Source organism: Saimiri boliviensis, chromosome 5, assembly GCF_048565385.1.
Source record: "Saimiri boliviensis isolate mSaiBol1 chromosome 5, mSaiBol1.pri, whole genome shotgun sequence".
NCBI lineage: Eukaryota > Metazoa > Chordata > Mammalia > Primates > Cebidae > Saimiri > Saimiri boliviensis.
In genome coordinates, this window is record NC_133453.1 from 50,840,407 (window position 1) to 50,855,198 (window position 14,792).

At 37.6% G+C, this 14,792-nt stretch overlaps 1 protein-coding gene across 1 annotated transcript in view; it reads right to left on the bottom strand.

The window, feature by feature from the left end:
* Positions 1-14,792, bottom strand: part of ANKAR (ankyrin and armadillo repeat containing) — a 73,381-nt gene that overhangs the window by 31,364 nt on the left and 27,225 nt on the right. Inside the window, exons 6-8 of the mRNA XM_074399363.1 lie at positions 13,254-13,434; positions 11,701-11,920; positions 1,071-1,272 (exon numbers count right to left, since the gene is read on the bottom strand). Coding sequence (XP_074255464.1) covers positions 1,071-1,272; positions 11,701-11,920; positions 13,254-13,434 — 603 coding nt within the window. The remainder of the gene's footprint in view (positions 1-1,070; positions 1,273-11,700; positions 11,921-13,253; positions 13,435-14,792) is intronic.

Genomic DNA, 14,792 nt, shown 5'->3' on the forward strand with positions numbered 1-14,792 from the left:
CTCAGCCTCCAGAATAGCTAGGATTATGAGCATGTACCATCATGCCTGGTTAATTTTTGTATTTTTAGTAGAGAGGGAGTTTCGCTATGTTATCCAGGCTAGTCTCAAACTCCTGATCTCAAGTGATCTGCCTGCCTTGGCCTCCCAAAGTGCTGGGATTATAGGTGTGAGCCACTGTACCTGGCCTCTTCTTTCTTCTCATAGCTACAATGTAGACATGATGGTGAAAGTGGGAGTTGGTATCTGAGGGACACCAGCTTCCTCTGGTGGCTTCCACATGTTAAGAGCGTCAAGAAAAAGCTGGTGTCCCTCATACTAACAAGCCATTATGCTAGCCCTAGACCACTGAATAATAGTGGACAGGTTATTCAAAGACCTAAAAAACCTGAATGAAACTAGGTCTAAATCAGGCTCAGAGATCCAAAACAATAACCTGGCTTTAGATTTCCAGCCAAGAATGCACCTTCTGGAGAAGTTACACCTTTATCCTAAATGCTGATCTGTAGCTAAATTGTAAAACAAAAGATTGTTGGTTTTTTTTTTTTAAATGTCAAAGTTATTTCACTCTTTTTAATGTATTTCTCTTCCAGATACCAATAGATATTTCTCCTGTAATCCAAAGCCTATCCCCTTTGATCTGAAGTCCTAGGGCTGCCACCTGGTTGTGTACGATCCAATTTAGAGCAATTCTCCTCTCCCTAGTCTCTGGCTTCTTCCAGGACATTAAGTAAAGCATTTAACATGAAAAATTAATCTGCAGAACCATACTATTGGACCAAGGTTAGGGACATCTCCCTAGGAATCAGTCCTTATTCTTTCAGAAAACATGCATAGGTTGATAGAAGCTCTCGTCTTTTTAAATTCTAGAGACAGTGAATAGAAAGGATAGCAGAGAAAACTTTACATATCTTCCAGATTACCCATGCTAATCACCTTTTAGTGGCAGTGTGTTCGGCAAGCCATGAAAAGCAGAAATTTATATTCGATTTAATTTTCTTTCTTGTTTTTTTTTTTTTTTTATTATTGCCTAGACATCAACCTTAACCTGATATAAGTGCTTAATGACTTACTCAGCTGTTGCCTCAGCTTCTAGCAAACTAGGATCCTTCCTACAGAGAGCAATAATGATGCAAATGTTGTCATAGAAAGCGGCAAAGTGAATCGGCATCCAGCCTCTTTTTTCAGAAAGCATGTAATCAGCTTTGAAACAGAGTAGACAGACTGATGTTTCTAATGAGCAAGCCTGTGCGGCAAGGTGTAGAGGTGTTGGACCTAGAATGGTTGGACAATTACTTCAGTGATCAAAGCACTAACATTCCTAAAAAAGCCTAAATGCCTTATTGGTATCAACCACAGAGCTTAGTATTGTATAATATAAAATCTCCAAAGTAAGCATTAAAAAAATACTTAGGCAACCCTATATTCCTTTATTTAACTCGGGATATCCAACCATTAAAAATCCATACTTAGAAACAAAAACCAAAAATTTTCTAAAAATCCATACTTCTTTATAAGCAAAGAAAAATGAGTAACATTTAAAATATTAAATATTTGAAAAGATAAAATGTTAAATATTTGAAAATTTGAGTCAATGTGTACAATAGTCTGATGGTAAATTATTTCTTGTTTATTTTCCATTTGACTAAAGTTTTTTAGTAGAGGATAAGATCCTTTGAAATTGAAAAATATATAGATTTTCAAAGGCCTCTATGTCACTAAATCCAATGGGCACTTTTCTTTTATTTTTTTCCCATTTTATATAGGTCTTTATAATTTGAGTAGATTCTCAAAAATGGGTCAGGCACAATGGCTCGTGCCTGTAATCCCAGCACTTTGGGAGGCCAAGGCAGGTGGATCACCTGAGGTCAGGAGTTCAAGACCAGCCTGGCAAACCTGGTGAAATCCTGTTTCTACTAAAAATACCAAAAAAAAAAAAAAAAAAATTTAACTGGGCATGCTGGTGCATGCCTGTAGTCCTAGCTACTCAGGAGGCTGAGGCAGGAGAATTGCTTGAGCCCAAGAGGCAGAGGTTGTAGTAAGCCAAGATTGTGCCACTGCACAACAGAGCGAGACAATAGAGCAAGACTCCATCTCAAAAAAAAAAAAAAAAAAAAAATCCCAAAAATGGGAGTTGCTGAGTGAAAGTATATAATTATCAATAACATCATTATTACCAGTAATATATATTACTAAACTATTCACCCAAAGCATAATAGCAATTCAGACCTTTACCACCTGACATGAGGGTTTGGCTCTATGGCCACACCCAAATCTCATCTTGAAGTGTAATCCCCACATGTCGAAGGAGAGAGGTAATTGGATCATGAGGGCAGTTCCCCCATGCTGTCATCATGATAGTAAGTAAACTGTCACATGAGTCCAACTGTCATTTTTCAATTCTCACCTTAGTTATTTCTCAATAGCATTGTACACCATTGTCCACTTCTTCCTATTTAAACTAATTTCTTCTCTTGGCTTTTGTGATATCACACTCCCAATTTTTGTCTAACCTTACTGGTTACTCCTTAGCAGTCTCCTTTGGAACCTTCTCATTGTCCTAATATCCAAATGAGCTTTAAGGCTCAATCTTGGGCCTTTTTCTCTTCTCGATGACTTTGCTTACCATATACAAATTAATGACTCCAAGGATTATAGCTCTAGATTTTATTTCTTCTGATTTGTATATCTTTATCTTTGACATCTCGTAAACCATCTTCACACTTCCTCTCAAACTTAATGTATTCAAAATTGAACTCCTGTCCTTACCTCCAAACCTGGTCCTCTTTTATTGCTTCCTAAATCAGTGAGAGAGATCATAATAAAGCCAGTTCTACAGACCACAAATCTAGAAGACTCTTTTGCACCACCTTCTCATTTTCTTCTCCATAACTAGCCCATCACCAAGTCTAAATATCTCTAGAACCCATCTCTACCACTACCACCATCCTAATCCAAGCCATAATCATCTCCCAACTGCTATTCCCACCTTGTTTTGCCCTTATCCAATCCGGTTTTTCAGAACGTAAATCTGATCTTTTCATCTCCTTGCTCAATGGCTTCTCAAGGCCATCTGATAATGAGGAACAGTGACACGATCCACTGGCTCCAACGTAACTTGAAACACCAGCTACAACTACCTTCTTCACCTACCTCCCAATAAAAGCATCCACACATTGTTCTGATTGTTCTGACTTTCTTGTAGCTCCCCAAATGAAGCAAAATCACACGTCTCAGGTTATCCAGGAAAGTACTGGCCAATGTCTGTTCCACCAGAATAATGATTAATTGTGCCCTTTCACTTTTCAAGTCTCCCTGATTTGGATGGTGAATTATTTTGTCTCCCTGGGCTATTCCTGCTCTCTGACACCTTCCGTCTCCCCAACAATTTCTCCCTTACCAGGATCTAGCTAACTCCTATTCATTTCTCTGTTTAAATGATATTTTCTCAGTGAAGCACTGTTTTCATTAAATCTCTCCCATCAGAAACTTCCAATGTCCTTCTACCTGCCTTCATAGTTGGAGCTTGATAGTATAGCCTTGATATTCCATAAAATCAGACCCAAATCTATTTATTTAAAATTATTGTTTAGTCTTCCAGTTTCTTCAAAGAAGAAAATTATCGTTTAGTCTACCAGTTTCTGGTCTGGCATTTAAGGAGCTTAGAAGTCACCACTTCGTCCTAACAACAAGTAAAAAGCTGAACCAACCCTAAAGAAATCAATAACCCTTAAGTTCATCAGAGAAGTGAGGTAACAGGCAAACTGATTTCCTCAAAATTGGAGAGACAGGTGGATTCAGAGAATCATAACTTAGTAGAGCAGAAATTCACAAGCAGAAACTTCCTAAGGAATCATTACTGGGGTAAGAAAACCTTAACATTAATTTAAATTGCTAGCTCAGTGTGGACAAGTATGAGAGTTTAAAACTCTAGAAAGACACATCATAGTGCAGCCGCATGCTTTCATGCGTTTTACCTCTAGGAGTTTTATCAGGTGCTCACAGTGAATATTGAAGAAAAATCCCCTCATACTTCCACCAGTGGGAGGGAGAAAAAGAACCATTTTGAAATACTCCATGGCATTCTGTTCTGAACAAGGCCTGCTCTCGGGAGAAACTACTTTACCAGAGCCTAACCTATTGGGCTTTTCTCAGAGCCTAACCTGCTGGGGTTTTATCAAAGCCTAAGCTACCTAGGGAAGGGAAATACCCAACTCCAGTCACTTCTAACCATCCTGCCTGGCCTAAGGGACATGGGGAGAGGACTGAGAAGCACTGGTGAAGTTCAAAGCAGAGGGATGCAGGCTCACCAAGAGACTGACATAGAATGCTTCTCCCCCCATACCTTACCATTATATTGTTAAAGGCCTATTTAACTACAGTTCCTTTTACCCAGTACATCATGTTCTGCTATCAAGAAAAATTTACAAGTATATTAAAAAGCAAAAACAAAAAAAAAAACAAAAAAAAACCACGATTTAAAGAGACAGAGCAAGCCTCAGAACTAGACATGGCAGGGATTAAGGCAACAATGATTTTGTTGTTTAAAATTTAAAACAACAATGATTAATGTGCTAAGGGTTCTAATGGATAAAGCAGCCTCCAATAACAGATGAGCACAGACGGGCAATGTAAGCAGAGATGGAAATCCTAAGAAAGAACCAAAATGACATGCTACAGATAAAAAACACTGTAAAGGAAAAGGAGAATGTCATTAATGGGCTTATAAAGAGATTGGACACAACTGAAGAAGGAATCTCTAATCATGAAGACATATCCGTAGAACCCTCTAGGCCAAGTGCAGTGGCTCACACTTGTAATCCCAACATTTTGGGAAGCCAAGGAGGGAGGACTGCTTGAGTCCAAGAGTCTGAGACCAGCGTGGGCAACATAGTGAGACTTCATCTCTATAAAAAATAAAATTAGCCAGGCATGGTGGCATATGCCTGTAGTCCCAGCTACTTGGGAGGCTGAGGTGGGAGGGTCACTTGAATATGGGAGGTAGAGGCTGGAGTAAGCTGAGATCATGCTATTGCACTCCAGCCTGGGCAACAAACACCCTATCTCAAAAATAAAAATAAATTAAAAAGATTAGGTAAAATAAGAACAGAAAGAGAAGAGAGAAAGGAAAAGAAGAAATATTTAAAACAATAATGATTGAGAATTTTTCCATATTAATACGACATATCAAACCACAGGCTCAGGAAACTCAGAGAACACCAAGCCAAATGAATGCCAAAAGAAATAAACAACAAACAAAAAACAACATCAAGGCATATCATTTCCAAATTACAGAAAAACAAACATAAAGAAAATCATCCTATTTATTGCAGCACTATTCACAACAGCCAAGATTTTGAAGCAACCTAAGTGTCCAGCAACAGATGAATGGATAAAGAAAATGTATCCATTCAAACGGATATACAATGGAGTAGGATTCAGCCATGAAAAAGAATGAAATCCTGCCATTTACAACAACATGGATGGAATTGGAAGTCATTATGTTAAGTGAAATAAGTCAATCACAGAAAGACAAACTTTGCCTGTTCTCACTGATTTGTGAGAGCTAAAAATTAAAACAATTGAAGTCATGAAAATACAGAGTAGAATGATTGTTACCAGAGGATGGGAAGGGTAGTGGGGGGAAGTGGGGATGGTTAATGGGTAAAAAAGAGAAAGAATGAATAAGATCTAGTATTTTCTAGCACAACAGGGTGACTATAGTAAAAAAATTAATTGCATATTTAAAAATAACTAAGAGTATAGTTGGATTATTTGTAACACAAATAAAGGATAAATGCTTGAGGTGATGGATACTCTACTTAACTCTGATGTGATTATTATGCACTGCATGCCTCTATCCAAAAATCTCATGGACCTCAAGTATATGTGCCTACTATGTACACACAGAAATTAAAAATTATTTTAAAAAGAAAATCCTAAAAGAAGCCAGAGGAAAACACATTACTTATAGAGATGCAAAAATAAGAATTATGCCCGATTTCTTCTCAGAAACTATGCAAGAAAGAAGTGAGTGGAGGAAAATAAAGTGTTGAGATAATGGAACCACTAACCTATAATTCTGTAACCTGTAAGATTATCCTTCAAAAGTGAAGGAAGAATCAAGACTTTCTCAAACAAAAATTAAGAGAATTTGCCACCAGTAGACCTGTTGTCCAAAGAGAAGAAAAATGATATAGGTCAGAAACTTACATATACAAAAAGGAAGGGAGAGCATCAGAGAATGAAGAAAATGAAGGTCAAGTAAAATGTTTTATTTGTCTTAACTGAGCTAACAGATAACAGTTTGTTCAAAATGACATTATCTGGCTGGGTGCAGTGGCTCACGCCTGTAATTCCAGCACTTTTGACAGGCCAAAGTGGGCAGATCACTTGAGGTCAGGAGTTCAAGACCAACCTGGCCAACATGGTGAAACCCTGTGTCTACTAAAAATACAAAATACATAGGGTGTGGTGGTGCACACCTGTAATCCCAGATACACATGAGGCTGAGGTGGGACAATCGCTTGAACCCGGGAGGTGAAAGTTGCAGTGAGCCAAGATTGCACCACTGCACTTCTGCCTGGGTGGCAGAGCAAGATTCTATCTCAAAATAAGTAAATAATAACATTATCAACAAAGGGTTTGAATATCGATTAGATATATACTTCTATGTACTTATGCATAAGTGAAATGAATGATATATATATGCTTATGCACAAGTGAATGAATGAATGATAGGTGGGAAGAATTATGAATATTTTGTTATTATAAGGTACCTGTACTGCCTGTGACATGGCTTAGTGTTATTTGAAAGTAGATTTGGAATAATTGTAAATGAATGTTATAAACTCTAGGTCAATTGCTAAGAAAAATTTAGAAAGAAGTATAATAAATATGCTAAGAAGAAAACCACAAAAAGGAAAAAGAAGCTGATAAGCTGGCTGAGGAGCATTAATCATGAGGGGTTCCTGTGGCAAACTAAGCACTTGTCCTCTGTACTGTCCCTCTCCTTGCCCCTAATCTGGAAAGCTTCAGTTTTCTGTGTAGACTACGTAAGAGCGTTAGTTGAAGACATGTTCTGTCTGAAGAGTATTTAAGTTTTCCAATAAAATGTACAGATCTCAAGAAAAATTTCTTGAGCACCTATAAAGGCCAAGCATTTTTCTGGGTGCTAGGGAACTGTAGCTAACAAAATAGACCAAACCCTTGTCCTTTATGGAGCTTATATTTAAGTGAAGGAGCCTAACTAAATAAATAAATACATTTATATAAGGTAGGCATAAGTGATACTTAGAAAAGAAAAAGAGAGGCTGGGTGCAGCGGCTCACACCTGTAATCCCAGAACTTTGGGAGGCTGAGGTGGAGGATCACGAGGTCAGGAGATTGAGACCATCCTGGCTAACACAGTGAAAACCCGTCTGTACTAAAAATACAAAGAAATTAGCCTGGTGTGGTGGCATGCACCTATATTCCCAGCTACTAGTGAAGCTGAGGCAGGAGAATCACTTGAACCTGGGAGGCAAAGGTTGCAGTGAGCCAAGATTGCACCACTGTACTCCAGCCTGGGCAATAGAGCAAGACTCTGTAAAAAAAAAAAAAAAAAAAAAGAAAAAGAAAAAAAGAAAAAGAAAGAAAGAAAAGAAAAGAAAAGGAGAGAAAAGAAAAGTAAAGAAAAAGAGCAATAATGTAGGAGGCACAGCATTGTTACTCAACTGGAAATTTCTACAGGGTGGATGGAAGTAACACCTCACATCTGCAACCAACTGATCTTTGACGAACCTGACAAAAACAAGCAATGGGGAAAGGATTCCCTGTTTAATAAATGGTGTTGGAAAAACTGGCTAGCCATATGCAGAAAGTTGAAATGGGACCTCTTCCTTACACCTTACACTAAAATTAACTGCAGATGTATTAAAGATTCAAACCTAAAACCTAAAACCATAAAAACCCTAGAAGAAAACCTAGGCAAAACCATTCAGGACATAGGCATAGGCGAGGATTTCATGACTAAAACACCAAAAGCAATGGCAACAAAAGCCAAAATACACAAATGGGATCTAATTAAACTTAAGAGCTTCTGTAAAGCAAAAGAAACAATCATTAGAGTGAACCGGCAACCAACACAATAGGAAAAAAATCTTTGCAATCTACCCATCTGACGAAGGCCTAATATCCAGAATCTACAAAGAACTAAAGCAGATTTACAAGAAAAAAACAAACAAACTCCTTCAAAAGTGGGCGAAGGATATGAACAGATATTTTTCAAAAGAAGACATTTATGAGGCCAACAAACAGAAAAAAATGTTCATCATCACTGGTCATCAGAGAAATGCAAATCAAAACCACATTGAGATACTGTCTCACGCCAGTTAGAATGGCAATCATTAAAAAATCTGGAGATAACAGATGCTGGAGAGGATGTGGAGAAAAAGGAACACTTTTACACTGTTAGTGAGAGTGTAAATTAGTTCAACCACTGTGAAAGACAGTGTGGCGATACTGCAAGGATCTAGAAATAGAAATTCCATTTGACCCAGCAAGGACTATAAGTCTTTCCACAATAAAGACACATGCATACGAATGTTCACTTTGGCACTGTTTACAATAGCAAAGATGTGGAACCAACTCAAATGCCCATCAATGATAGGCTGGACAAAGAAAATGTGGCACATATACACCATGGAATACTATGGAGCCATAAAAAATGATGAGTTTGTGTCCTTCGTAGGGACATGGATGAATCTGGAAACCATCATTCTCAGCAAACTGACACAAGAACAGAAAACCAAACACCGCATGTTCTTACTCATAGGCAGGTATTGAACAATGAGAACACATGAACACAGGGAGAGGAGCATCACACTCTGGGGTCTGTTGTGGGGGGCTTAGGGAGGGACAGCATGGGGAGAGAAGATTGGGAGGGATAACATCGGGAGAAATGCCAGTTGCAGGTGATGGGGGGGATGGAGGAAGCAAACCACCTGGCCAAGTATGTACCTATCCAACAATCCTCCATGATCAGCACATGTACCCCAGAATCTAAAGTACATAAAGAGAGACAGAGAGAGAGAGAGAAAAGAAAAGAAAAAGAGAGAGCAATAATGTAGGAGGCACACCATTGTTACTCAGCTGGAAATTTCTACAGGGTGGATGGGACAGGTAAGCTTCCTTCTCCCCTTCCAGGTCCACTCACCTCCTTTACCACCGTGGCTCTCCTGCCCCTGCAGATTAAGCAACCCCTGTCCTCTGCTCCTTGTCAGTATCTACCAATGTGTAGCCCTGGCAGGAAACTGGAAGGAAGAAGGATGAGGGCGGGCTCCCTCTCTGAGGTCATCTCAGGTTTGCTGTGCAACAGCACACTTGTTGAAAGATGGCCAGTTTGACTATCCCCTGCCCCTTGTCAATTCAGGTCATTGCAAGTTGTTTCTTTAAAACAAAAGCCTTTTTGAACTCTCTTATATAGAGTATCAAATTATAGTCTCTTAAATATAGACACAGAAAGTATAACCTCTTAAATTTTTGTTTTTCTCCATATCCAACATTTAGGTCAAGTTTATTATCTCAGTTAAGAATGACTCATTCCTCAGACCTCAGATTGTAACTGCCACTAGATGGCAGCATATCAAAATTATATTATAATCACTTTTTTTTTTTTTTTTTTTTTTTTTTTTTAAGTTGGAGAAACCACTTTTGGGCCTGAATTTATAAAAATAGAGGTGACAGCAAATTACACAGAAAAAAAAGAGAGAAAACTCTCCAAACTGAAGAGGAATATCAATAAATAACTATGGGTAGAAAGTAATTTATACTTCAAAATGTATACAAAACATCATTATGCAACATGCAACAGCATTTTGAAAATTATAAAGAAAAATTCTAATATATGCAATAGCCTTTTTAAATCCACCAAATATTTTATTTATGTCTTACCATCTCTTTCCTTTTTTACTTCTACTTTGGATGACTCTGTTTTAAAAGGGAATGCACATATAAGTATGATTATTAATATACAGCAGTTTCCTGTTATTCAAAAAGACTCATATGAATAGGACCAAAATTACTATGTAGCTGTAGCTGGCAAGATTACATTGAACAGTACTGAGAATAACTTTTGGTCAAGTCATCAGGGCATGTCCTAGGCATCTGACAATGCAACAAAGCAGACCTGGAAACCCCTCAAGTGGCTGCTTAAAACTCACAGGTGGGACAATTTTGTGTTGGTTAAGCAATAATACTGGCAGTAGAGTATTATGTTTTCCACACTTCAAAATCTACCCAATTCTCAGCAAATGGAAATTCAATCAGAAGGTGCATGAGAAACTTTTAATTTACCAAAGACTTCTCCACACTAAAAACAGCTTAAAGTAATACATCTTTAAATAATGTTACCTATTGCATTTAAATGTGATTGAACTGTGCCTTATTTTAACTAGGTTCATTATGTATTGAATATTTTGAGTAACAGAAGAATCTGAATATCAAAATGTTTTAATCATACTGATAGAGTACAGAATTTATGGATATTCAATAGGGTTAAAGCACAACATTTTGTTTGATGTCTGTAAAAATTTAACATAGCTTATTAAGACAGCTGACTTCATTAAATATAAAATCACCACTTCATATTGCCAGCATTGTTGCATTGGCCATTCCTGACAATTTAAACACACACACACACACACACACACACACACACACACACTCATTCTGTCACCCAGGCTGAAGTGCAGTGGTGCAATTATAGCTCTCTGTAACCTTGAACTCCTAGGCTCAAGCAACCTTCCCACCTCAGCCTCTCAGAATAACTAGGACCACCAAGCCTGGCTAAGTTTTTTTTTAATTTTATAGAGCGGTCTCATTATGCTGCTCAGTCTGGTCTTGAACTCCTAGTCTCAAGTGATCCTCCAGCCTCGGCCTCCCAAAGTGCTGGTATGACAGTAGTGACCCATTACACCTGCCCCTGATAATGTATCTATATTTTCCTTTCCAGTTATGAAGGGCCACCAATTTCATTTTCAAGTTTGTTTTTATACTAGCTAAGCTTATTTCAATGACTATAAAAATGCATGCATATTTAATCATCACAAAAATAGCTTTTAAAGTTTAAATGAGGTTAATCTTAAAGGGGCTATTAATTCTAAATATTATTATTATTAAGAAATTTTTTGTTCTTAAATGTAATTTAAATATACATAATATGAAGAAACTATTCCTTGTTTGAGGATCCTAGAATAAAGAATGATTGTTCTACTGGGACCTGACAGTCATATCTATTGCTGTTCTCTGAATTTCTATAGTATATCAGTGTATATTAATTTTGCCAGTGCTTATCAAATGATATCCTGCCTTCACCCATCCATGCATTAATTTTATTAATTATTTTCTGTGCAACCACTAAGCCAAGCTTTCATCTGGACACAGGATACAATGACAAATAAAGCAGACCAAATCTTTGCCCTCTTATAGAGCTTATATTCAAATGAAGGAGACGCAGTGAGCAAATATAAAACTATATAAGCTAGCTATAAGTGATACTTAGAAAACTCAAAGGATTCCTTCTTAGATAAATGAAAAAAAAAAAAACCTCAACTTTGCTCTAGTTAATCCAATTTTAATGTGCTCTAAAATCAACATGCATTCCCACTGCTCAATTAGGGCAAATAAAATAACAACATTTTAGGTTTAAAAACTTCATGTTACCTTGGCTGAACATAACAAAGCGCCTCTGGTTGACCCTAAAATTAGCATTGCACAGTTGACATATAATAGAAACTCTGTTGTGCAGTGCAGCATGATGAAAAATAGTATAACCTGCTTCATCTGCAACATTGATTGTCGAGCTTGACGTTTTACGGCTAAATGTATGGAAAACTGCAGACAACCCTCTTTCAACAGCAGACTTCATACCAAATGGAATACTCTAAAATTAAGAAGGCCAGACTCAGTTTATCAAAACACACCTAAAGTTTGATTTAAGGAAAAAAGGACATGAAATATATTAACAGAATCACATGAATGCTGCTAAAATTAAGTAGAGTTTTCACAAGATCTATGTGGAAAGTTTCTTACTGGATAATGATTAAAGTTGTTAGAGTTATAAGCAACTATTAAGAACTTAAAAATATTTTGGGGAATCTTTCTTATTATTTTTATTTCTTCTAAAATATTTTAAAAACAAATGGAGATCATTGTGCTCCTTGTCTGACTGTAGAAAAACCTAGTTTAGAAGTCTAGAAATTTGAAATATATAGCTATAGAAATACAGTTGTCATCAAAAGATAAAAATATCATCCTCTTCTTTTAGATATTCTGACTAATATTTAAAAGTTCAACTAACCAATTTTTAAGGTTTTAATTTGTGGACATGAAAGCAAATAAATGGAAAGTAAATACCCATCTAACCTTTGAAGCTGGTGAGCTTCATTGCTCAGTTCCAGAAGCCGTACATCAAGGCTTGTTGAAACAGACGTGGAGATTTGATTCAGGATGCTAGATTTTCTCCTTAGATTTTAGTTCCCAGGATTGAGGCCTGGCTCTGCCATTTCCTATATTATTTGTGAAAGATCCCTCTCTACCCTCAAATTTCTCATTTGTGTAACATAAATGATAATAATAAAACTAGTCATACCTTAAAAGAGTTCATTGATTTATAATATTGCCTAACATACAGAATAAGCAATGAATAAATATGAGCCATTATTGAGATTAATCACAGTCCAGTGCATTAACAGGTACTCTGTCAGAAATTTATAATCCAGAATTATATACCTTTTCGGCTACTAAAATGTGGCATTTTGGCCAGGCACAGTGGCTCACGCCTGTAATCCCCAGCACTTTGGGAGCCCAAGGTGGGTGGATCATCTGAGCTCAGGAGTTCACCACCAGCCTGGGCAACATGGTGAAACCCCATCACTACTAAAATAAAATTTTAAAAAATTAGCCAGGCATGGCAGTGTGCGCCTGTAGTCCCAGCTACTCAGGAGACTGAGGCAGGAGAATTGTTTGAACCTGGAAGGTAGAGGTTGCAGTGAGCCAAGATCACATCACTGCACTCCAGCCTCGGGTGACAGAGTCAGACTCTGTCACAAAAAAAAAAAAAAAAAAAAAAAAAAAAAAAAAAAAAAGTGGCATTTTATTTCATATTGAAGACTTTAGCCTATTATTTACCCCTAAAATAAATATCCATTTGAGACATATACTTATCGATAATACAAAACTTCATATACTTTATTATGTGGTAGTCACTGAAATACCTTGCATTTCATTGCTTTTTTGAAACCAAATTTTTTCTTAAATTGTTCATGTAATTGAGCATCTGTCAGTGGAAGTCTTTTCAGTCTCAGATTGTTCACTATTTCATTTATGGCTCCCCACCACTGTGTCTTATATATTTGCTGATAGAAAGTTTCAAGTTCAAAATAGATCACATAGTACCTATAAAAAATAAAGAAAAAAAGATATTTCTCTACCTTTGAAGTGATTTGCTACTTTTTTTTTTTCTGTGCTGGCAAAACTTCATTTATTCTGTAACAATTAAATACAAAATCCTAGTTTAAATTGTACTCAATTGTAAGTATATTAATAACATGGTTATCAACTGTTATTAATCAAGTCTTTATATAAAAATGCCTTCTTCATATTGTATTGACTCTGTCCTTTTCATGTCAGTGATCTGGGGCAATGTCTAAAAGTTCCTCGAAGGCCTAATTCTGGGTGAAGTTCTAGGTCATCTGTCTGCTTACCCACCTCTTATTCTTTTAAGCTAATTACATCTATATTTGGTTTCTCAAAAGTTTACCTTGAATGTGATCTGGAATGATGCTTTGGGTAATGGCTCCTTGTCTTTACTCACTGTAGCAGTGAACTAGAGAAACCCCCCTCCTACCAGGTCCCTGGAACACAGTTGGGGCTTGAAAACAGCCCTGATCCCTATCACTCTGGAATGGAAAATTGATAAATTTTTGAGTTACTCTGTCCCCTAGGTTTGCTTATCATCACAGGTGAGGAAAAATGGCGACCTTCCTCCCCTGTCCCCCATGAGGTACCTTTCCCAAGTCCAGATTTCAGCAGTGAATATTTCAGCTGCTGAACTACCTCTGACAGTTGGAAGCCTTTTAATATTGCCAGGGTTTCTCCTCCAAATGCAACTATTTATTGCTGTAAATACAGTATTCTTTTTTTCTTGAGACAGGTTCTTACTCTGTTGCCAAGGCTGGAGTGCTGTGGTGCAATTACAGCTCACTGCAGCCTCCACTTCTCAGGCTCAAGTGATCCTCCCACCTCAGCTTCCTGAGTTGCTGTGACTACAGGTGTGTGCCACCATGCCTGGCTAACTTTTAAATTTTTTGTAGAGATAGGGTCTTAAAGACAGGCATGATAGGTCATGCCTGTAATCCCAGCACTTTGGGAGGCCAAGGTGAGCAGATCACTTGAGGTCAGGAGTTTGAGACCAGTCTAGCCAACATGGCAAAACCTCCTCTCTACTAAAAATATAAAAATTAGCCAGGCATGGTGGTGCATGCTTGTAATCCCAGCTACTCAGGAGGCTGAGGCAGGAGAATCACTTGAACTCAGGAGGTAGAGATTGCAGGGAGCTAAGATTGTGTCACTGCACTCCAGCCTGGGTGACAGAACAACAAACAAATAAACAAAGACAGGGTCTTCACTATGGTGCCCAGTCTGGTTTCAAACTCCTAGGCTCCGTCAGCCTAGCCAAGCAATCCTCCCACCTCAGCCTCCTTAAGTGCTGGGATTACCAGCATAAGCCACTGCAACTGGCCCAAATACAGTAT